This window comes from Xyrauchen texanus, chromosome 38 (assembly GCF_025860055.1).
Source record: "Xyrauchen texanus isolate HMW12.3.18 chromosome 38, RBS_HiC_50CHRs, whole genome shotgun sequence".
NCBI classification, from domain to species: domain Eukaryota; kingdom Metazoa; phylum Chordata; class Actinopteri; order Cypriniformes; family Catostomidae; genus Xyrauchen; species Xyrauchen texanus.
Window position 1 is genome coordinate 20,629,197 of NC_068313.1, and position 25,340 is coordinate 20,654,536.

General features: G+C 37.9%; 1 protein-coding gene across 1 annotated transcript in view; it reads left to right on the forward strand.

Annotated features, from left to right (window-relative positions):
* grik4 (glutamate receptor, ionotropic, kainate 4) overlaps positions 1-25,340 on the forward strand; it is a 552,444-nt gene that overhangs the window by 501,971 nt on the left and 25,133 nt on the right. The window contains exons 13-14 of the mRNA XM_052109736.1: positions 11,982-12,185; positions 18,415-18,528. Coding sequence (XP_051965696.1) covers positions 11,982-12,185; positions 18,415-18,528 — 318 coding nt within the window. The remainder of the gene's footprint in view (positions 1-11,981; positions 12,186-18,414; positions 18,529-25,340) is intronic.

Here is a 25,340-nt window from a genome sequence, read left to right on the forward strand (position 1 = left end):
CCTCATCTCTGCTTTGAAGAGACAATTTTGACAGTTTAAATGATTATTTCCTTTACAAAGTAATATTTCTGCCAATGTGGAAAGTTATAATAACTATTACAAAAAACTAAACAAAACAAAACCATAATTTCAAAGCCATAATGACTACTGACACTGTGCAAGTTATTATATCTGGACCTTTGCTGGGAAGGAAATGAAGAGATGAGCAATAGATTTCATTTTTAAGGAGTCTCTTTAGCTTCCAGAAGCTGTCTGTCTAGGCTCTGATCACCTCAGGGCTCGATGCTAATCTAAATAAAGGCAACTAACGAGTATGTGTCTGATAGTATTTCCTGGGGCAGCAATAACCAAATGAAGATGTAATCCACTAGGCTGTTATCTGGAGGCAATTTTCTCATTCTCTGCACAATGTATAGCAGGGGTGTCCAAACTTTTCCGGTCACATTTTTAGAACAAGAACATATAGATCTGCTATTGAGTATTGGTGGTGACCCATCACAATAATCAGAATCAGACCAGATTGAATCACATTATGAAGTGATGCAAGAAATTACTCTCTATAGCTGTACAATTCTAACTTCTGCTTTGTTGTTACTTGTGTTACAAATACGATTTTAATTTGATCAAAATGATCGCGCTTCATTTTATTTTGCAGAAGTGCAGGTGCAAGCTGAGCGCCCGCATCAGGCACAGATGTGTAAGTGTTTTAACCCTCTGGGGTCTGAGGGTGTTTTGGGCCCTGGAGAAGTTTTGACATGCCTTGACATTTGTGCTTTTTTCAGTTGCTTAAAATCATATTAATGGCTTAAGTCTGATAACACGGTATTCAGCACAAACTGGGCTACAATAATATGTGAGCAACATGTATGTATAGGTTTGTATTTTTGAGAAAATAATGTTTATGCATTTTTTTTATTTTTTAAATGTAAGTAATTGAGTGGTGGTGGCGTAGTGGGCTAAAGCACATAACTGTTAATCAGAAGGTCACAGGTTTGATCCCCACAGTCACCACCATTGTGTCCTTGAGCAAGGCACTTAACTCCAGGTTGCTCTGGTGGGGATTGTCCCTGTAATAAGTGCACTGTAAGTCGCTTTGGATAAACGCGTCTGCTAAATGCATAAATGTAAATGTAAATGTAAATTGAAATAAGGCCATATAACACATAATATATATTTGTCCACAAGACTTTTGAGAACTGGATCTTGTAGCCTAGAGTGTTTGCTACAAAATGATAATACTAATTTTACTTTTGTAAAACAATTTTAGTGTTAGAAAGGTCATATGCGAGGAGGCGTGAATGATCATGAATATTGAGGTGATACACACCTGAGGCGACAAAGCCCCCTCCCCTGGGCATATCAATGAGGAATGTGACAGAAAGAGAATGAATGTAAGACTTAATGATCAAAATCAAATTTTAAGTTAAACGAAGTAATCTGACTATACGTTTTCTTTACATAAAGACTTTACTTAAATTTTAGACCTACACTACCATATAAAAGTTTTAGAAGAAGTCTCTTCTGCTCACCAATACTGCATTTATTTGATCCAAAATACAGTAAAAACATTGTGTGAGCTCTTTTTATAATTTAAAAGAACAGTTTTCTATTTGAATATATTGTAAAATGCAATTTATGATCAAAGCTGAATTTTCAGCATCATTACTGCAATCTTCAGTGTCACATGATCCTTCAGAAATCATTATAAGATGGTGATTTTCTAATATGGGCATATTTAAAGTGCATTTTTCTCATTTACACCTGAACACGTATTTGCAAGCACAAGCGTTGTTGATGATAATGAGGCAGAATAAATACTAGATAAAATATATTCTAAACATTCATATAATTTTATATCATATTACATATCATATTTATATCATACAGCATACAATTTAAATACCTGCTTTAGCCGAAATGGTTATATTTCAAATGTCAATACACTGAATCCTGGCTGGCAAGTCTGAAAACAGTCCCACTAGTAAAATATGTACATGTTTATATAAAATAGCATGTAAACTAAAGAAAACTAAATGACTTACTTGTCTGAAATTGTATCCTCGGCTGGGGCGCTTCATCCTTGGAAATAAGGAGTATTCCAATCTCCTGTTGAACTCTGCCAGTAGATGAAGTTAGTAACGACACAGAACACACTAGTGTGGACAATGTGCTGTGAATAGCAGCTGCACGTGATAGCAACATCTAGTCCACAGAATATGAATTTCAGATCATTCTGTTCTATTTCTAAAGTCGCTCGTGGGCCACATCGGAGCAGTTGGTGGGCCACTGATGGCCCGCAGTCTGGACTTTGGACACCCCTGGTGTATAGTGATAGAGGGAAAGGAACTTTCTGCAGCCTTAGGGAGGATGTGTCACAAATCAGGCTGGGTCATCACTCTCCACCACTAGAAGAGAGAGAAAGAGAGATAAATAAAGACAGAGATAATGAGAGGCCATGCAAGGTGGATGAAGTGTTTTAAAGGCAATAAATAGCTATCATTTTTACCCACAGTGGCCACATTGAGGAATTTTGCAGGACATATGGAGAAATCCTCTTTAGCCTCAACAAATAGCACCTGATGAATGAGAAGATAAGCATGAGGAATGTCTTTATCAAAACAGACTGTTGTTATTCTATCTGTGCAAGTGAAATGGAGATGACTATCAGACATATTGCAGGAGACGGGCCACTCGTAGAAAAATTTATGGAAGAAAACAATCAATATGGCGGCTATAGAAATGGAAGACCAAAATATAGACTGTATCAAGGATGTAAACTATTACAAAGGAATTAGAAATCTACTAGCCCTGAAGCATTTCCAGTATCATTACCGGATCCTTAAAATAAGACTGAGAGTTATTATATTTTCTCAAAGAACATCAACTGTTTACCTGAAGTGACTTATCCAGACGTGTTGTTGATACTTTTTAATATAAAAAATACTTTTCTTATCTCTTTCTTCTGTGCTAGCTACTCTGAGTTCTTGGCAGTGCAATACTGCAGATATTGTTGAATTTTTTTGTTAACGTTTCTCAATTGTATGTTGCTTTTGAATAAAGCATCTGCTAAATTACTAAATGTAAGGGTAAATGACTTGGCAAGTTTAATTCATTATAATGCAAGTGATCTACGTATAGTCACTTTTAGCACTCTACCTGTCAAACTTACAATTAGTTAGCATTTGTCCACCTACCAGAGATAAGATGTGTGCTAAGTCCCATTAACAAATTCCTTGCAAGGACTCATGGGCACCATGCAAAGGTCGGACGTGTGAATGGCAAGCTCTGTGCACTTTCCTAGTTTTAATAATATTTGTGTCACAAACCAGTGAGATTCAATACACACTGATCCTTAATTGTTTTAGGAAGACAATATGTCAAATAATTCAAAATCCTCGGTCTCTGGAGATATTAAAAGACACTTATGTGCTCAGACTGATTCCCCTGAGAAGCAGGGCCGAAAGCCCCAGACTCAAATCGGATGGTGAACTGAAAGAAATCTGGTGTGAATTGATGAATGTGTCGGTAATGCTAACAAAAGTTGTTGCAGACTTGGAGGATCATGCTGTAATATGTCGATCGATCTCTTCCATGGAGATAAAATTCACTGAGATGGTTACAAGATTGTCTGACTTTGAGAAATGGATTACCTGGAGTCATCGGTGAGAGAATTAGCTGCTAATCCGCTAGTGACCAAGATAGATTTGGAGCATGTCTGGGAAAAACTGGAGGATTTGGAGAATCGTAATTGACGAAACAATGTCCGAATTGTTGGAATTCCTAAGAATGAAGAATGCCAAGATATGGTAAAATTCCTAGGCGGGCTCTTCCCGAGTCTGCTCAACAAAACAGGCCTGGAACATACCTGGAAACTGAGCGAGCTCACAGAGTCAATTCATTTCTGGCCAAATTTCTGAGATAATCTGATAAAGATCTTGTGTTACGTGAATCAAGGGGTAAAGGAAGGCTTTCTTTGAAGAACCACAGCATTTTCTTGTTCCCAGACTTCGACAAGAGAGAAACGTGATCGATTCAAGGAATGCAAGAAACTCCCTTTTGCACTGATGTTCCCGGCCAAACTGAGAATAAATACTAAGGAGAGCTGTAAAATATTTACATGCCCACAGCAAGCTATGTCCTTCATAAAGACAATCAAGTAAGTTATTTGGTGATTAACATGTTGCTGGCTAGTGGACAGACTCACTGATCATTCACTCGTCTGTCCGAGGAAACTGAACGCATTTTTAGTTTCTTTTTGTGCTGGTTCTGCCTAGTGATTGGAGTTTGTTTGTTGGAATAACACTCCCTCAGGACTGTGTTGTGGATGAATTTGCACTTTCTTGGTACATATGCCTCCTATTGTCTGGATTTTGTTTTGTGGAATATTTCTTGCAAGACATTGGCGTGATTAGGGCATGTGTTACACTCGTGTAGCGACCGAATGGACTTGCTTACTGAACATTTGTTTTTGCGTGTGTGTGTGTGTGTTTGCTTTTTCTGCAAGCAGCTGGAGCTTGTTTTGAGGAGGAACACACCTTCGGGGCAATCAACACATTTTTTGTGTTTTTTTCTGCTTATTGGCTGGAGTGTGTTTTATAGATTATGTACTGTTGTGTAATTCTGTCTCATAAAATTTTTATAGAAACACCGGACTTGAGCAATCCGACAGCAAAGTTGTCACGGGGGCTCTTGTAGGCATACATGGACTGTTTGAGTTTAGAGGGATGGACACCAGGTGGTGCTGTCAGGCATGGGGTTAATGTGCACGTTTTTCTTTTTTTCAGTTTTATTTTTGTTCTGGGGGAAGTTCAGGGTATGTTTGTTACTCTAATGTTAAAATCTGGTCTTTATCATTTTGTTTTTGACACACAATCTATTTTTTCTAATATGTCAAATGTTAATATGAGTGGATTGACTCTCTCCACATGCTATGTGAATGGCTTGGGGCACCCCATAAAAAGATGGAAGGTTATTTATGTTCTTAAACTTAATAAATATGATATGTTTCTTCAAGAAACGCAAGAAGCTGAAAAATTTGGAAAGATATGAGGTGGACATGTTTACTTTAGTGCTAGCTCAAGTAAGAGCAGGGGAGTCATTACATTGATAAGTAAATATCTAAAATTCAAATGTATCAAACAGATTAATGATAAATTAGGAAGAGTCATTATTGTTTTAGCAGATATTCAGGGGCAAAGGTTGATTTTGGCTAATATTTAGATAATTTAAATATTTAGATAACTTACATAATATTTTACATTATGATCATACTGAAGCAAAAGTGGGAATATTAAAAGTGCCGAGGCAGAGCTGTAGCGTCGAATGTCATCTGATGGCCTCAGAGAATTCACCCAATTGAAATACAGATATAATACTATTTTGTTGCGGAGGGTGGAGTTTTGGCTATTCAGGGCAAGACAGTCATACTTTGAGATGGTGGACAAAGCAGGGAAGCTTTTGGTTAGATATATAAAGATATATATTAGTTTTCTACCATTCCCTCAGTGAAATCTACTGTTGGTGAACTATTTACCTCAGCCATTGATATTCATAATGCTTTTTTTCTATCTTGATCTTTATAGTTCCACATCTTCGTCTACCAATGAAGATATTAGAAACTTTGTGGAACCATTAGAACTCCCTAAGCTGACGACTGAACAGAAACATTCTCTTGATTCTGAGATAACCTTGGTGGAGCTCGGTAAGAGCCCCTTCCTGGTTTTGTATTGAACAGGAATGTTCTTGCATCTATTTCACCATTGCAAAGCCTTTCTATCAAACTAACCGGAGAAGTTAAATTACACCCCGTTATCGCGCATTTACACTCGGTATGGACAAAAGTGTCCAGGGTGTTTAATTCAGACATTTATTTAAATGTTGCCTCAAGCTTACGGCTTAACGTCAAATGATGTATTAATAAATCCCCTTTCTGCTGGCCAGAGAGGATTGTGAAGGAGGTTAATAATACTCTGTGACCTATATGAGAGTGGAGTATTGAGATCCTTTGAAAATCTGGTTCAACATTTTGGGATTCCCAGATCTCAGTTCTTTAGATATTTATAGCTGCTTTGTACTATTTTTGGGAGTAGCATACACCCCCCTAAAGCGGCAGACACTCTGGGCGGGGTGATTTTTGCTTTTGGAAAAGGTCATGAGGCATCAGTGTATTACTCCCTGCTAATTCAGAGTCTGGGGGACAGAGCTTCAACTTCTCTCAAGAGATTATGGAAGAAAGATTTAAACTTGGTATTGGAGGGAGAGTGGGCTAGGATTCTAAAAAAACATCAAATCTGCATCTAGAGATGCAAGGGTGCGCCTTATGCAATTCAAGATTTTACATCGATTTTATTGGACCCTCTCTAGATTGTATAGGCTTGGTCTTAAAGACACACCCACCTGCTGGTGATGCCAATCAGAGGATGGAGACATAACCCATGTCTTTTGGGGGGGTGTTAATATCCAGGAGTTTTGGTTGACGGTTCAGAGTCTTGTGTGTGATGTAATGGGCACTCGGCTTTAATTTTGACACAGACTCTTTTTGGGTGATGGGGGGGGTCATCGACATTGAGAATAGACACATAGACACATAAATAGTTGGTTCCTAACTAGCGTCATGATTGCCAGACAGATTCTGTTAAGGGGTTGAAGGTTGGCTGGAGCGCCTTCATTTGGGGAGGGTGGCGGCCTTTGAAGAAGAGTCTTTTAGAAGACTAGGAAAATTGTATTTGTTTATGGAGAAATGGGGTGAATATCTGATCGACCTGCCGCATCTCCCTGCACTTTTCCCTCTCCTCAGCTGATTAGCCCGATTGGGGGCCGGACGTGCACACCACCGCCCTCCTCATCACACTGATGTTGCTGGATGTTTAATTATTATTATTATTATTATTATTATTATCTTTTTATTTTTGTTTGTATCTATAATCATGTGTATATGTGACCACAGGGATGTTTGTTGGGGGTCAGGGCGGGGTTTGGGATTGGGAGGGGGAGGGGTGGTTGTGGGGTTTAAATAATTGTTTTGTAGGAATCAATAAAAAATTTTAATTACAAAAAACAAAGTCCTTGAAATTGTCTATAGGGAGGTTTATATTTAAACAAGAAAAGAAATTTGTTAGCACTGTAATTTGTTAACTTTATTCAAGATACACTCTTTGAAAACATGTCTGGTTATCTTTCAGAAATGTTGCATCTCAAAATAAATATCTTGTTTTAAGGATGTTTTAGATATTTTTACAAAACAAAATATATGTTTTGTAGGAATCAATAAAAAATGTTAATTACAAAAAACAAAGTCCTTGAAATTGTCTATAGGGAGGTTTATATTTAAACAAGAAAAGAAATTTGTTAGCACTGTAATTTGTTAACTTTATTTAAGATACACTCTTTGGAAACATGTCTGGTTATCTTTCAGAAATGTTGCTTCTCAAAATAAATATCTTGTTTTAAGGATGTTTTAGATATTTTTACTGGAAAGATAAAAAAAATGCTGATCAATGAGATAATTTTATTTTATTTTGTATTTCTTTTTTGCACTGAAAGAAATAATCACCTGAATAGAACTTCGAAGAACTTGGGAGAAGTCTGCACTTATTCTCTTGTTTATTTCTCTTTAAAGATATAAGAATAGTTTTGGCACATTAAAGAACCACAGAAGAGCAATTTCAACTCTATCTTGGTTCATTCATCACGGCCTGATTGCAACGTCTGCGTTATCTCAGTAAAGGCAGCACAGTAGAAAACATTTAGCACAACTCGGCATCTGTGGAGCTTTCCACCAGCGTTTTCATTACTGTTCTGAGGTTTTGTCACAGCTAGGGTTTACCACACATAAACACACAATTTAATTTTACCCCAGTGAAATGGGCTAGATGTAACATTTCTGTAAGGAGAGACCATATATTACAGCTATTTCAGCCTTTATTGGCTGTCTGAAGTGCACTAACTGTTCTAGGGTGTTTGAAGTTGCTCTTGATGTCATTGAGATTATATCATGTGAAGAGTGAGCCTGTGCTTGTGCAGTGGCTTCATTGAAAAGTGCAAGTATTTGATGTATGTTTCTACAGTATGTGTACATGTGTATAGTCTGAACTGGTGCAAAAACTTTGCTATATGTGAGCCGACCAGTGAGTAATGTTGTTCTTCTTGTTATAAGCCTAAATCTAACAAAATGTGAGTTTTTTTATTAAAAGGAAAAGGGTAATACATTTATATATATATATATATATATATATATATATATATATATATATATATATATATATATATAAAAACAAGATAAAAGTAGTGATTTTCGGCAGTTCAATTGCACCACTTGGCGTGCAGTAATTTAAATGTAGAAATAAATGCCATGAAATATCACACCTGTTTATGCAACAGCCCTAAGCTTAGTAAAAAGCTGTGGAAAAGATGTCTGGAGAGCACAGTCAGATCATTTGTTTAGCCAATCAGAAAACTTTCTGCCTGTCAATCATTTGTTCTTACTATTATTCTAATGTTAATGAATACATAGTATTCTTAAAGGGTTCATTCACCCAAAAATGTAAATTCTCTCATGATTTACTCACCCTCATGCCATCCCAGATGTGTATTACTTTCTTTCTTCAGCAGAACACAAACGAAGATTTTTGGAAGGATTTCTCAGCTCTTTTGGTCTATACAATGCAAGTGAATGGGTGCCAAAATGTTGAAGCTCCAAAATCCACATAACGGCAACATTACCTTTTTTACATTAAATTCTCCTCTCTGCTCATCCTTGTTCTGTTTTTAGTGATTCACTTTCTTCATGCATATCACATTCTACTGGGCAGGGAGGAGAATTTATGATACAATATGTCTTAAAAATGTATCAGTTTCTCACCAAAACCTTTCATATTGTGTCTGAACACATGGATTAAACCACTCAAGTCATATGGATTACTTTTATGCTCCCTATATGTACTTTTTGAAGCGTCACATTTTTGGCACCCATTCACTTGCATTGTATGAACCTACAGAGCGGAGATATTCTTCTAAAATCTTAATTTGTGTTCTGCAGAAGAAAGAAAGTCATACACATCTGGGATGACAGGAGGGTGAGTAAATCATGAGAGAATTAAAATTTTTGGGTGAACTATCCCTTTAATGAAAGACGCTCTGTAGAGCAAGCACAGAGGCCGGACCACTATCATTGTGTTGAAGAAGAGGCAGATAGCCTTTATTCATAAAGCTATCTGAAATACTCATAAATATAAAAGGTGTTATCTCAGTGTAATGTGCCGACTATGTTACTGACTTTGCCATCAGACAAAGCTGGTTCTGTCAGGCTGACTGTAGCAAGGTTATATAGACTATCTAGAGTCCCAGTCTCCCTTTGCAAGCCACAACAAAATCAAGGAAGATATAGCAAATCAAAGAGGGAGTAGCAGACCAGTGAGTAAACAAACTCACTTGCTGGTTTTTGGGAACATCTTTCTTTGCTTCAGGAAGTCTGAGAAGTGCTAGCTCACAAATCCAATTTTTCTTCACCTTCTGAACAGAAAGCTTTGAGATTTGATTTGAGCTGAGATTTACTTTAATGTTTTTGCTTTCCAAATGCACCAAAGCAGACTACAGCCATGCTATATTTGTAAAATGGATTTCATCAGCTGACAGCCTTCCAAGAAAACAAATAGAATCAAATCTGCTTCAGATCCCAGGCCCGGTGAGGAATGTTACATTTGGCAGGCTTGACACTCAAAGTGCCCTTAATCTTACTGTCTGCGCTATTAAATGGAAAGTTTCTTTCTCTGATGTGACCTGCAGATTTTATGGAACCATTCAAGCTTGGAAGAGAGGATTGCTAGGCCTGATAACAGCACTCACTCAATTGATTGATGCCCGCGCTCCACTCCTGAAATTGATGGCAATATGCCAGGCCGAGACTTGTGTGCTTACAGTTAACCTCCCTCTTCAACCTCAACTCTATTCCTTCCTCCCTCCTTCAAAAGATTCTCCTAATAATGGTATAGTATGTGTAAATATGTAATCATTCCATTTCCCTTCACTCAATCATTAATCAGACCAGAGGGCTAGTTGGCCATTACGGGCGATGCGTAATGACCTGAAGCCTCCCACTTCTCTTACCCTGTGCAGCTCTTAATTGAATCCAGAAGGTTTGTTTATTATCTTTCTTCCTCCATTTGAAATCTTCTGTCTAATAAGGAACTGGTCCATTAAAAAACGCTCTTTAATAAGCCTAGTTTGGCAGAAAGTGTCCAGCTGCAATACTTGAGTGCCTCCAGCAGGCTGAAAGCAATGGAAATTAGCATTTATATTGTGCCTTTCTGCATAACCACCGCAGCAGTGTCAGTGCGCGGGGCATGACGGTAACATGCGTGGATGATTCAATGAGTTAATGAACAAAATGGAAGGATTTGCATTTATAGAGTGTCAGGCTCTGACTCCAGGCCAAAAGAGGCTTCTTTTAGTGTTGTGGAAATATGGGATTTTGCCATTTGCTCTAGCAGGACAGAGGTGCGCAATTCCAGCTGTTCATAAAGCGTTCAGCTTTTATAGACATACAAATGAGGTGAAAGGACAGTAAACGTGTTATTTGGATGCATATGAGCGATTCATATTAATAGGGTTCAGGTTTATTTAAAGTGTCAGAACATTTCCACGAAACCCAGCTGCTGCTCCACTCTGGCCAGCTGGACCGTGGCCATTGCTTGCATCAAATATAATGGATGAAGGACCAGACAAGCAGGTAAAAAAAAAACTAAGTGTTGCCATGACGATGTGAAAGACTGAAAAGTCTCCTCAGCTCTTCAAATTGCTACTCAAAGCATTGGAGTGGAGCGAGTCAGATTTGCTGGTGAAAATGAAACACTCTCTTCAGACTACCAGTCTGTGCTAAACAAATCTGAAGTACAACAGACCCATTATAGCATATGTCTTACCACAACGTATTTGACAGCCATTTTTGGGTGAGGGGTACTGAGTGAAAAGGCTCTAGTTTTATCACAAAAACAAATTTTTCGAAAGCTTTTATGTGGCTGGTTTCATTCACAAGTAACTGTTTATCTGCGAGGTAACAATGTTCTGTTCAATTTATGCAGAGTGTTCTCTGGAAATGACGGTTATCCACAATTGCAAAATACACGTATCAAGGCCCAGTGGAGAACAGTGAGCACAGCAAGTGTTTATTGAATGATGGCTGGATGAAGTATTTACGAACCATTTATTTTGATAACAGATTGCTTGATAAATCTATACACGATTTATTTCATCAAACACATGCCTTGGACAGCATGAGAAAACAAAATCTTTAAAAACAAATTGGGTGGGCTCATATTAGTCGTAGTGCCTCATGTGCCAAAAACAGGTGACTTGCCAACTCAGACAATAAACTGTATGTGGGTAGTTGACATTAAATACTTTGCTAATGTTCAAATGTCCTTTGGTGTGACATGCTGTACTCTATTTAAAATTGTTTTAAACTGAATTTTGATCATTCTTATCTAATTGTTATACATGCAGATTTATTTAACCATATTAATTGAGAGACTGGAATATTTGTACTTTTTCTAAATTAATTTGTCACTCCGCAGGATCGTAAAAAATGAACCAGTCAAGGGAAAAATGTGAATGAAACAGTGAAAAGTTTAAAGGGATAGTTCACCAAAACATATATTCAACATGATGTAGTTTCAAACCTGTATGGCATCGTTTTCTGTACATTGAAAGGGAATGCTGACTGAGGCCAACATTCTGCCTAACATCTCTTTCGTGTTCCATGGAAGAAAGAAATTCATACAGTTTGGAGCTACATTTTTAATTTTGGGGTAAGCTATCCCTTTAAGTGAAATTATGACCAGTCACAGCACCTAAAATATAAATTTTACATTCAAGTATACATTTATTTAAATTTTAACCTATAGAGTTTGCCTAAAGAGCCAATAAAGTGTGTATACCATATTTATGTGTGAGTTTTGATGGCAAAATCATTGATGTATTTACAGGAGAATCCGTACGTAATGCTGAGAGCCAATCACCAGGAACTCGAGGGGAACGATCGCTATGAAGGTTTCTGTGTGGACATGCTGAAGGAGTTGGCAGATATCCTGAAGTTTAAGTATCGTATTCGGCTCGTTGGGGACGGCGTGTACGGGGTGCCTGGGGCCAATGGCACGTGGACGGGCATGGTGGGAGAGCTCATCAGCAGGGTGAGTGACATTACCAGAAAGAATGTTACACTAAAGAGTTAATTGGGCCAAAACGGTCCATAATGGCAATAAAACAAATAAATAAAAAAAGATAATCCTTTTTTTTTCTTTTAAATCCATTCCATTTCAGATTTATGCACCGTTTTTAGTTGTGCCCATTTTTGGATTTATTTAGCAAGTGTATTCGTAAAATTTTAAAGCTTATTAAATTAAGTACTATCCTTATCTCTAGTCATTGGCTACACAAGCATTCCAAACAGCAGCAATGCTTTATAGGGCAGCATGGGGTGCTTACATCTCTGATTCATTTCTGCTTTAATTTAGCTGCATAAATCTAGTTAGTAAATCAAAACTTTTGTTGTTTTCCGTTCTTAAATAATTTTATGTACATTTATATTATAGTACCCTTGCATTAATAATAATATAAATGAACTCTGTAATCCACTGCTCTCTATTTATTTCTCTTTAAGTATATGGTGGAAGCATAATAGTTGATATTTTCTTTTGCTGTTGGAGCAAATAAGAACACAAAAATAATATTTGCTTCCACGTATGTCTATTGAAGTTTACGCTGTTAAAGTTTACGTCTGCATTTCAACTTGTAAACTTGAAAAGGGTCCATTCTCTCCTGCTCAGAGCCACAATTACAGTAATTATTTTATGAATTACTTGTACATTTTAAGCACACCAGCTCTGCTGTTTAGAAGACACATCTTTAACAATCCACTCTCCTTGTTGTAGCATAGAATTATTTGTTGTCAATAATTCATTAAAAAAGAGTTAGCCTTAAAGCAAGGCCAAAAGTTGTTATAGTTGCCTCCACACAGGTCATACAGATGAACAAAATGCATGTTTATGCCTCTCACTCAATTACAGGTCCCTCATTGTCCTAATGTATTTCAATTAGCCCATCCAATCCCTTAACACATACAGATGTGTTTAAAAATACTTATTGAAGCATGACATACTAATATAAGCCCATTCTGACAGCCACTAATATCCATTTGATGGGATAGAAATCTCATAAGCTGCAAATTCCGTTTAGCTATGAAGACTTGCCCTTTTCAGAGGAAATGTTATTTATTTAAAAAGAGTTACAGCACACTGCTGATTTATTTGTCTGTTTTACTGCCAGGCACTGCAGGGAGCAAAATACATTTGTGAATATTCATATATTTCCAGGTGAAGAGGTCATAAACCAGAGCATTTTTCTGCAGTCTCCATTCTCGCAAACAAAAATGAAGCAGGCTTTGAGAATTTATCTGTCTTAATTCCACAAGCTAATGGAGGGCAAAGCCATTAGAGAAATAAAAAAAGGAATGCCTAATCTTATTATTGTCTCGATTTATTTCCCTCTAAGTATATTCTACATAGCTGAACTTGAGAGTGGCCAATGATTCTAATTGCATCCCACACACTATATTGTCTGTAGACAGTGGAGGGTGATGGGAAGCAACTGAAGGAAGCGAGGAGCGCAGCCTCATTCTAGCACGAAGCTGTCTGCATGCTGGTGTCGAGCAAAATTCTATCCTACTCGCACAATCCTATCACACTTTGTACCCAGTGCAACTGGACTGACTAAAATACATTTTAATGGGCTTCATCTGGTATTTCTGTATTTTGCTACGTTCAGCTTTCCTTCAATTACATTTTTTATTGTGCAGGTGATGAGCAGTGCCTGGATTCCTTTAAACATGACGATTGGAATTGAGGCCAAACAGTTAAATCTTCATTTCATCAGACCAGAGCATCTTGTTTCTAACAGTTTGAGAGTCCTTTAGGTGCCTTTTTGCAAATTCCAAGTGAGCTTTCATCTGGTAACTCTGCCATAAAGACCAGATTATGGAGTGTTGCAGTGATGGTTGTCCTTCTGCAAATTTCTTTCATCTCCACACCTGATCTCTGGAGCTCAACCTGAATGACAATCATGTTCTTGGTCACCTCTCTTAGCAAGGACCTTCTACCCTGATTGCTCAGTTTGGCCGTGTGGACAACTTTAGGAAGTCCTGGTTATTCCAAACCTCTTCCATTTAAGAATTATGGAGGCCACTGTGCTCTTGGGAACCTTCAAATCAGTAATCAATATCCAGATCTGTGCCTTGACACAATTCTGTCTCTGAGCTCTGCAGGCAGTTCCTTTGACCTCATGGCTTGGTTTTTGCTCTGATATGCATTTTCAGCTGTGAGACCTTATATCCTTATGTTTCAGCTAAACTAGAGCACCGCCATAATCAACCTTGAATGTGGACCACTTCCAGTATTAGCCACATCCAGATATTTTAGCAATGCAAAAATACTATAGTATGCTGCTTTATATTACAGGCTGGCAATAAATGTCAACATATTGTTATCATTAATTATGATTTTCATAAACTCATTGGTTTTGTGTGCATATAGTTTTACCATTTATTGCATTTTGCCATTGTTTAATCACACACTGTTGCACTGGCAGAATGAATGAAATCAGGCGCTGACAGGACATAAATGTAAATGTAAATACATCATCCACGCCATCTGACACACCTCCACAAACTTTACACAACCGACAAAGAGCAGATAGATGCCGGGAAAATGCTGCCTCAAATTTATTTGCACCAAAACTGCATCGTGTTTCATCTTGGCAAAATAATAAACGCATTTTACTCTTGGTTCTTGTCAGAGAGCATTCTCTCTTTCATAGCAGTGCATAGTAAACAAACACGCAGGCCTCGCATTCAGCATGGCTTATGAAACATCACCTTTGGAAATAAATAAATAATGGCATCATTGGCGGATGTGCAGGTACATATAAATGAAGGTTTACATGGAGACAAGAAACACTGCATTTGTTGGCTACAATATTCTTAAAACTTGCTAAACTAAAGGGAGTAAAAGGATGCTAGCCAAACCCTGTTGTCCTCTGAGCATTCAGTGGTTTTAAGAGCGGCAGATGAAGAATGGGTTCAGAGGGAATTTGAAATGCAACTTAGGTAACGTAACTCAATGTTTTATTCAGTAGTGATGAGTTGACATTGCTTCTTTTCTTTCACATTTTGGAGGCATCACTTCATGATTGAGTGAAAGCTAAAAGGAAAAGGGAGTGAAAAAAGAATATAAAGCTGCATTATTTATTATTAAGAGTGTTTGTTGCATAATTTCCCTCTGTTGAATTCTCAGTGTGGTCCAATCATCCATATTAAAGCATAACAGGATGTCTAATATTCAGTGGAGGGCCGTGCATTAAAAGTCTAGGTCAGTGTGATTCATGCCATTAAGAAAACACAGTTTCACAATAAATAAGATGCACAATGCCTATCTTCGACCATAAATGCAATCCACTCCACGATTTTCAGAAGATGACATTTAAGGAAACAAAACTGCAACGCTTATTAGCTTAGCAGGGGTTTGATTCTCATTAAAAATGTCTCCTAGCAACCCAACTGATAAACAATGATGCAGCACTAGCATTTGTGCTTCAGGTGTACAGTTATCAAAAGAGATTATAATGTTTTATACACCTGTTTCTGCAGGCATTTGTTATACAAGCTTTAATATCAGGTAATGTGAAAACAAACTCATTTATCGATATTACTTAATAAATTTAATGTTTATCACTGACTTTGTATATCTCCCTGAGTGTCGACATGTTTGTGTGACATCATGCACCTGCATCTCGGAATTTCTGCACTAGCCTACAAGATGTAATTCTGACTTCAACTTTTCCTAGTAGGAAGTTGTAAAATCCGACTATCCGAGTTGAATGGAATATAGCACTACTTTTCAAAACTGACACTAAATGCTCAAGCAGCCTAATTTACACTTAGAAAACTCCTGAAGTTGCTGTAACAATGCAAAAAGCACTTACCAATTTGCTTGAAGTGAAAATCAGTCCTCCTTCCTTCGTTTAATAAATTAAGCAATCACATGCTCATGCAGACCATCTTGTGTTTTTAAATCCATAAGGATCCCTTTCTCAATGGCGATAGCAGCAGTAATGACAGTCGACTCGTCTTTCAAATTACGTACATCGTTTAAAGCGTGATTGCGTCACTCAAGGCCAGCTTGAAGGCCTTGACCGGGATATATCCTAAAGATCACACCCACCAAGAACAAATAAAGCAATCTGATTGGCTGATGAATCTAACAATCTGACTTTAGTTACCAATTAATTTGCACTGTTGAGAGATTCTGTGGAAATTCTGAAGGCCTGATGGGGTGGAGCTCAAACTCACATGCTGCTTCGGGCATGTGATTTGTGAAACAGTTGTTACACTTCACTTGTAAGCATCAAGGAATACATTCTGACTGGATAAACTTTTAGTTTTTCTCTATTTGTTTGTATATTAATTAAGAGTGGAAAACAATTAAAAATACATAGGCAAAAAGGTGATTTAGAATGAAAGGAAGAAAAATATTTGTTTATTTGGCATGTTAGGCCAGCAGAGAAGGCTTTGCTGGCCCTGAGAATTCGCCACTGCTAATATTTGAGTGACAGTTATTGTGCTTGTTTCTGCTATGAATGACATCTGTATGAGAGGATTTCCATTCAGCAGGGACTGCATAATTTCCTTGTTAGCATGTCAGCTTGATGTTTTGTTGTGTGTAGTGAGGTGTGCACAAGTTCAAGGAGAGCTGTGGGCCAGAGCTGAACTGTGGAGAGCATATGTGCAAATGCAAGCTATTATTGTGGAATGAGTCTTTGGGCAACAGCGGCTCGTACTGGGAGATCCTCTTTCCGCACCACAGTCAGTTTTGCTACAGTGAAGGTGAAGTACATGAGAGGATAATGACTTAACTGGCTATATTATCAGATGAGCATGGAGTGAGTCATCATCATCATTACTCCATAGAAAAGAGCAGGTCACTGTCTTCACTTGATTGATCGGAGGAAGTAGACCATTGTCACTGTTTTTCCTCTCCTTTGCACTTCCTACCCTGCTAATCCGCTCTCTCATTAGCTGTATATTGGAAGATCTCCACGAGCAAATGCCCTATAAATCTTTTGTTTCTTGGATCTTAAACAATTTGTTCAGTTCTCCTAATTTGCCTCTTTGAGTAAAAAGCCTCTCCATTAGATTTCAATTTTACTGGCTTAGGGCTAAAACAACACATTCTAACTTGGAATCTGTTGTACAGAAATTCCTTCTCTTTTACAGCAGAACTTCAATTTCCCTTCTTTCCTTCAGGAGAAGACAAAGAGCAGCGGAGGGTAAGAGTGTGTCCCGCAGGACCATGAAATCCCTTGCAGATGCACTTTTCAGTGTGTTTGATTAGTGGGATATTGCCACAGTACCATGCCTGGAAGCACTGGATTCTGTCAAGTGATTTTTCATGACGGTCTACACATATTCTATTCACACTTTCTTTATTCATGTTCTATCACACACACACTCACACACTGCAGTGTCCTTTGCTATTCACCGCAAAACAGGTATTTGGACCACAAGCAGTTGTTTCTATTCTTAAAAACAGACAATACCAGTTTAAGGTGGCCATGCTTGTTTTTTGGAACATGGTAGCTGGATGGTTTCTGGTCCAAGGTGGTCTAACTGTGCTAATCAGTTTGACTAAGATGTTCTACCTGGTAGAATCCAGGTCTACAAGCCTGTAGTCTAGCTGATCAACCACCTATACAAGCCTGGACCAGCTAGAAAACACATACAATAAGCCACCACTTTAAAACCCCAATGAAATTGCTTAATTTCTTTCCTGTGTTGACATTTTTTATGTGAACAGGAAGTCTGGTTGAGACATATCGAAGGGGTTGTTTCCATTACTTTTTATAGCCAAAAGGATTGAGTTATGTCCCAGCCATGAACCATAATTTGCTAGTCAGTTGCAGGTTGTATTGGGGGAACATTCTCATATAGAGCATTTGATTGGACATCTGTGTAATGCAAGATGAGTCATCAATATTTTGTTATATTGGTCTGATTCATATATTTTGGGGCTGTTTCATATAATATATATATGCTAAAGTTTAATTTATTCAACTTTCTGCAATATATTATCTTATAAATAACTTTTATTCTAGTAAACATGGAGTAAAACTCTAATTTTGATTTCATAGACACGTTAAACTGGTATTATCTTTTTCCAGTCGTCTTATAGTAAGATTTAATGTTTTATTTTTTTTGTAGAACACCAAGAGATGACCCATCTTAATTTTATGCAAACTTAAGTTTTCTATGTTTGTTCTGTTCTAGTCTGAGCCACACTAACAGCTGTGATTATTGTGAATGTGTTTCAGAAGGCTGACTTGGCTGTGGCCGCCCTGACCATCACAGCTGAGAGGGAGAAGGTCATTGATTTCTCCAAACCCTTCATGACTCTGGGGATCAGCATCATGTACAAAGTTCACATAGTAAGACCACGCTTCCTGCTTTACCTCTTCATCCGCCACACCCTTGAGTTCTCATAAAAAAACAAAATGAAAAAAAAAACATATAAACCAGCCTAAAATGGTTTTATATGGTGGTCTTAGCTGGTGTAAACTTGTATTCGGCTAGCCTGGCCAGCTGGTATGTGTTCAAAGCCCCATTAAAACCAGTGAACCAGGGCAGCGTTTCCCTAAAGCATCGCAAGCTTAAGTTGATCATAGAGACCATTGGCGGTAATAGTTTCTGCAAACTACTCAGGCTCGCGATGCTTTTGGGAAACGCAGTTCAGACCAGATGAGACCAGCAAACCAACTTAAGTTGGTTAAAGCAGTTTTTCTCAGCAGCGATCGCAGCCAAGACTCCTGGACCTTTCCAGATCTCCCAGCTTTAAAAATGCTAGCCTCAACAATCTGCAGTGTCTAACAACTGAATCAGAGAGTATAAGGGAAATAAATAGAGAAATACTTTGGGGCAGGGAGCGCTGTGCGTTTCCCTTGCTATAGCAGATGGTGTGCTCTGGTGTGAAAAGCTGATAAATGTAGTGCTTTCCTTCCCAATTTCATCTTTTCCTTATTGTGACCTGTATCTAATTCACACAAATAACACCCCAAGCTCTTACACACAGCAACACTGAAAATCCAATAGCTATTTTTTGTTAAAGGACTGAGCACCATTAATCAAAGCCCCTCCCCAAACCCAAGGTGACATGCTGATCTCTCTGTTGGCTACGTGCCGGATGAGGCCACTTGGTGCAGAGTGAGCAAACATTAATGTGGTGTTCCACACATACACGTACACACACACATAAACACACTGCTCATGCTGCTAATAGTTGCTCCAGTGTGCACTCTCATTGGTCGAAATCAGTTGGGGAAATCAATAGCACCAGGTTTGCAGTAAATTTAGAAGCAGATTTTCGAACAGCTGCATGCAAACACATACCTGGTTCTCAACTGTATTCTCGCATGCTGACCTGCCACAAAGGTCACAATGCACTAAAGGACATTTGCTAACATTGCTTCCTTCTATTTCCTTAATCAGAGAAAAAGACAGAACCAGGAAAGCCCTGATTTAGATGACATCTCTGTCTAACTACTATGTAATTAAGCCAGATTACGCAAAGTAAATTTCAGTATGTTTATCACCCCTGATAATTTTGTCCATGAATTTCAATCAACCAGTAGGATTTTAGGATTAAGCTTAGTGATGGGGTTAGAGGTTTGAAAAACATTCTCTTTTAACCTTTTTATGATCATCATAATTTTTATTATATCACTCTCAAATTTTAGAGGCAGGTATTAGGGGTTTTTCAGTTCAAATTTGTTGTTGGTTTTTGTTTGGTTTGGTTGTAAAACACTTGGTCATGGTTTCAGTTCAGTTTGGAAATAAATAGTGTGTCTCTATTGAGGGTGCATCCTCAGTATTTGAATGCGGTTATATTCTGATTCGATTGATAGTATTTATTTTTCAAAAGACCCCTTTTAGCAAATTTTAGGATATTTGTCTTTCCAAAATAGACATATCAAAAGCATCATTAGACATGGGATTAATGGTGCTTCAAATGTGAAATGAGTAACATTTTATCAGAATCAGTACAGTACAACCCTCAGTGGGCACATTGAAGAAAGAACCACAATTGGCATTTTAATTGTTTTTTAATTTGCCAGACTTTTGACAAGACATGTAAGTATAATGCATCTTAAATCTAAAATAGATATTAAGTTAAATGTGATGTAGTGTCTTATATACATACAGTATAGACAGCATGTATACGTATGACTTCACTCACTAAATATATAGTATTTGAAAGTTTATATTTTATCATAATTTTTTCATCATTTAATCACATTTCAGCTTTTTTTAAATGTACAAATTCTGCATTCTATCAGTTTATATGATACAATTTATATGATAAAACTGCATATATAATAATTATACAATGGCCGGCAAGGTTGGAACCTAACATTTAAAACAGAATTCCACATCTAACATTGAAGTGCTACTATGTTAAAAGTACTGTTTTAAGGCTAGTGAGCAGGTGATGGAGTAGAACGTGTTCGGCTGAGCTCCTGCTCATCTATCTATTTTATTTCATTATTGAATCAGCGCTTTTTTTTGGAAATATGAACAAAATATCTCAAAATATACTCAAATACAACCAGCGAAAGTGATGGCCATTCTTATTTAGAGTTATGGCTTCTAATCTTCAAAAATCCAAATACAGTGGATCCTCGAACTTCAGGCCCAACACTTCCTCGATGCAGAGTTCAACTGTTGACAAGGCCTGCACACCGACTCTTCCCAACATGGACCCAGGTGAAATGGATATGGAAGATTTAAAATACCAGATCCTATCTGCCTTAAATGCAGACATCTCCTCTGTTATAAGGACAGAACTTAAGAATTCACTCGCAGAAGATTTTAACTACCTGAAAATTGAGCCCCAGGCAGTCAGAACGGAGCTGATCAATAGCGCGGTGCTAATGCGGACTGATATTGATCAAATTAAGGCTACAATTAAGGACATGGAGAGCAGCATGTCAACATGGACGGATGAAGTAGCAGAACTTCAAACTACCGTGACCACCTTGAAGGTTGAGCTAAAGGAGCTACGAGTGAAATGTGAGGACATGGAAGGGAGGATGCAACATTCGGATTGTGGGGGTCACAGAGGGGCCTGGATCCGCCTCCATTGAGTACATTTCTAGGCTATTGTCAGGGTACTTATACTGGATAAAGACATTATTGTGGACCATTCGCATTGCAGCCTAAGGCCAAGGACCTTTGGCGGTAAACCACGTGTAATTGTAGCAAAGCTGCACTACTATCAAGACTGTTTTGAGGTTTTATGTCAAGCACATAGTCAAGCTCCGCTCAGGTTCAAGGGTGATCCCATCGCAATCTTCCCAGACTATACAACCAGTATCGCCAAGGCACGAGCCGCAATCACGGACATCAGGAAATTACTGCGAGAGCAACGTGATGTCAGATATGGCATACTGTTTCCTGCTCGACTACGCATTACTCACAATGGCACAGACAAAGTATTCCTGGACCAAAGCCATGGCCTACGTTAAGAAGCACATCATCACGGCAGGAGAAAACGGCACATAATTGAGGACGTCAACATTCTGTTCGTCTCTAATACATATCCAGCGGGACGTTCGCAATTACCTATAAAGACGATGTTATGTTATATTCATTACTCTAGTAAACTGTGTTTGTTTTTATCTTAAAAGTTATCCCGATCCAATGTAATGTTTATTTTAGACCTTTAAAAGGAAAGATAGGAAGCTATTCTCTCACTCCCATCTTAAGTATAGACTTTGTATAAAACAGTGCACTTAATACATCAGTGGGTAAATATACTATATATAATATAATGTATTTTATGTTTAGATAGCAAAGACATAAAACTAACTATTCTTAAGCGGACATAAGATTCCATATGTTAGCAATAAGACTTAAGTAATTATCTTAAATCTCAAATTAATCTGTGATTTCAAACTGCAAGTGAATCTAGGTTTCCTATCATTCAATAGAAGAGTGAGGGTAAAATATACTGGATTTAAAAAATGCTCACTTGGTCTTGCTGCCTAAACTAATGATGCAGGAGCTCAATTTGGGTTAGTGTAGAAGCTACCCAAATAAGCACTTAATGCGTGGATACATCTATAAGGGGTTCCTGGTTCATCACGTTCATGTTGATGACAAGGGTAGGGGAAATGCCAGACTAGTTGTTTTTTTTTTTTGTTTCATTTATGTGTGTACTAATATCAAACTCAGTATACATCAGGAGATGCTTATGTTAACATATCACTGTTCTCAGCTCCACATGTTCAATGTAAATACTTAATTTCAGGCAAATGGTTGCTCAGATAAATTGGTGAGTTGGAATGTTAAATAAATGATCCTGTAAAATGCAAAAAGATATTTACTCACTTGAAATGCCTTAGGACTGACATTGCATTTATTCAGGAGACCCATCTGCGTATTTCTGATCACAGTCGTCTTAGGGGAGGATGGGTAGGCCAGGCTTACCATTCTAATTTTCAATCAAAGGCTAGAGGGGCGGCTAGAATATTTAGTAAGAATACACAGTTTGTCACAACAAGCATTGACTCTGGGTACTTTTAAATTGTGGTTGGAGAGTTGTATGAACTCCCTGTCATCCTAGCTAATGTTTATGCCCCCCAATTGGGATGACCACTTTTTTTTGTAATTTCATCTCAAAACTACCAAACACATCACCTTATCCTTGGGTCCTTTCTCCTGTCTTAGACTGTAGCTCACCCAGGATGGTTCCTGCCTCCATGTCAGCACATACGATTCAGCATTTCTTCAAAGCATACGGAATGGCTTATGCATGGTGATTTTGTAATCCTACTGCCCAAGGCTATTCTTTTTTCTCCCCGGTACATAACTCATATTCACGAATAGATTACATCTTTATGAACACAAGCCTCCTTTCATCAGTTATTGAATGCGATTACGAAGCTATAGTCATATCAGACCATTGCCCACTGACCATAACAATACATATCCCCTCCAAACAGCCGAGCTATCATCCTAGGAGGCTTAATCCAACTCTTCTCTCAGACTAAGTGTTTGTGAATTATGTAGCATCTGCAATAGAATCCTTTCTTCGCATCAATCAAACTCCAGAAATGTCTTCATCAACTGTATGGAAGGCACTGAAGGCATACTTAAGAGGTCAAATCATCTCGTTTTGTGCAAGCCAGAGAAAAGCTAGGAGTGAGCGATTAGATGTATCAGAGATTTCGAGCTTTATTCTTTATATAGTCACTCACCGTCGACAGCAATACTTAAACAGCGTCTGTTGCTACAAACTGAATACAAACTGTTGACAACCAAACAAGCAGTATATCTTATCTCCAAGTTGGAGTACAGAGAAAAACTGGAAATGCTTAGCTCATCAACTGCATCAAAAAACAGCTCATCAGGTAATATCTGAGATGTGTGATGCCTAAGCCTTAAAGCATACAGACAATGCAGAGATTCATTCATGTTTTCATAGATTTTATCAATCGTTATATTCCTCAAGTTTCCATCCATAGACCCGGAAATAGCTGCTGGCCTTGATTTGTCAATTACAATCCCTGAGATCAATTCAGCGGTCAGAAGTATGCAGAATGGTAAATGTCCAAGCCCAGATGGATACCCCTCCAAATTAATAAAAAAAATGGATACTTAAGTTTCCCCTATTATTATTGTCCGTTTTTGAAGAATCTCTTCTATCTCACTCTTTACCTCCCACTATGCGTCAAGCAGTCATTTCTTTAACTTTAAAAAAGGACAAAGTTCCTCTTGAATGTAGCTCATATCGCCCAATTTCACTTTTGAATACTGATTCTAAAATCCTGGCTTGGCGAATGGAGGGAATCTTCCCACTGGTCATCTCGCCTGACCAAACAGATTTTATTGAGAACCAATACTCTTTCTTTAATATTAGACGTCTTGCAAATGTCCTTTATGGCTCTTCTGTGACCAGTACCTCAGAAGTGATCCTATCTCTAGATGTTGAAAAAGCATTTTCGATTGAAATGGGATTTTCTTTTCTACCCTCTTAAAAAGTTTGGTTTTGGTCCTAAATTTTTATAATGGATTGAAATGCTTTACTCATCTTCAATGGCTGCTGTGCACACCAACAATAACATATCGCCCTTCTTCGAATTACAGCGAGGCACAAGACAGGGATGTCCTTTATCCTAACCACTTTTCATAGCCTTGAGGACATCCACCGATATCAAGGGTGTGTGGAGGGGAAACTAAGAGCATAAAGTATCACTATATGCAGATGATATGTTGCTGTATATTTCTGACCCATCATTGAGTCTTCCAAACTTAGTAGATCTACTCAATTAATTTGGCCAGCTATCCGGCTATGAAGTCAATTATCAAAAAAGTGAATTAATGTCAATTGGGACTGCAATTCCAAATACATCCATCTCCCCAATCCTTTTCAATATAGCTACTAAAAAATGATAATATTTAGGGGTTTGGATTACACACAATTACAAAGATCTTTACAAAGCTTACTACCAGCCTCTTCTATCTATTATGGGGCCCTAGATTTTTGAACTCTCACTAGGAGGCAGGATTAACACAATTAAGATGACTCTTCTGTCCAAATATTTATTTATTTTCCAGTGTCTTCCAGTCTTTCTCACAAAATATTTTTTAACAATGTAAATGCTCAGATTACAGCTTTTGTCTGGAATAAAAAGGGCCCCAGGTAACGGACAGAATATTACAAAGACCTTGCAAATTCAGGGGTATGGCACTTCCAAATTTTCTATACTATTACTGGTCAGCGAATATTAGAGCAATTCTATACTGGATAAAAGAAGATACTTCAGCCAGTTGGGTAATAATGGAAATAACATCCATTCATTTCAACCCCTTATGAGTATTATGTACTTAGCTGCCATTAGCACATTCTGTGTCTAGTTTTACATCCTGTCCAGTTTTGTTGAACTCTATTAAGATCTGGTTCCAATTCAGGCGTCATTTTGCGCTTTACAACCTTCCATTTGCCACACCAGTAATGAAAAACCATATGTTCACTACATCCATAATAGATGCATCATTTGATATATGGTCTAAAAACGGAATCATATCACTATATGATCTCTATATGGATGGAACATTTGCCTCTTTTGAACAGTTGGTTCAGAAATTCGTTATCCCTAAGACACACTTCTATAGATATTTACAACTTCAAAGTTTTGTGACCTCTAATTCCAGTTGTTTCCCCTCTTGCCCTCCCCAATTT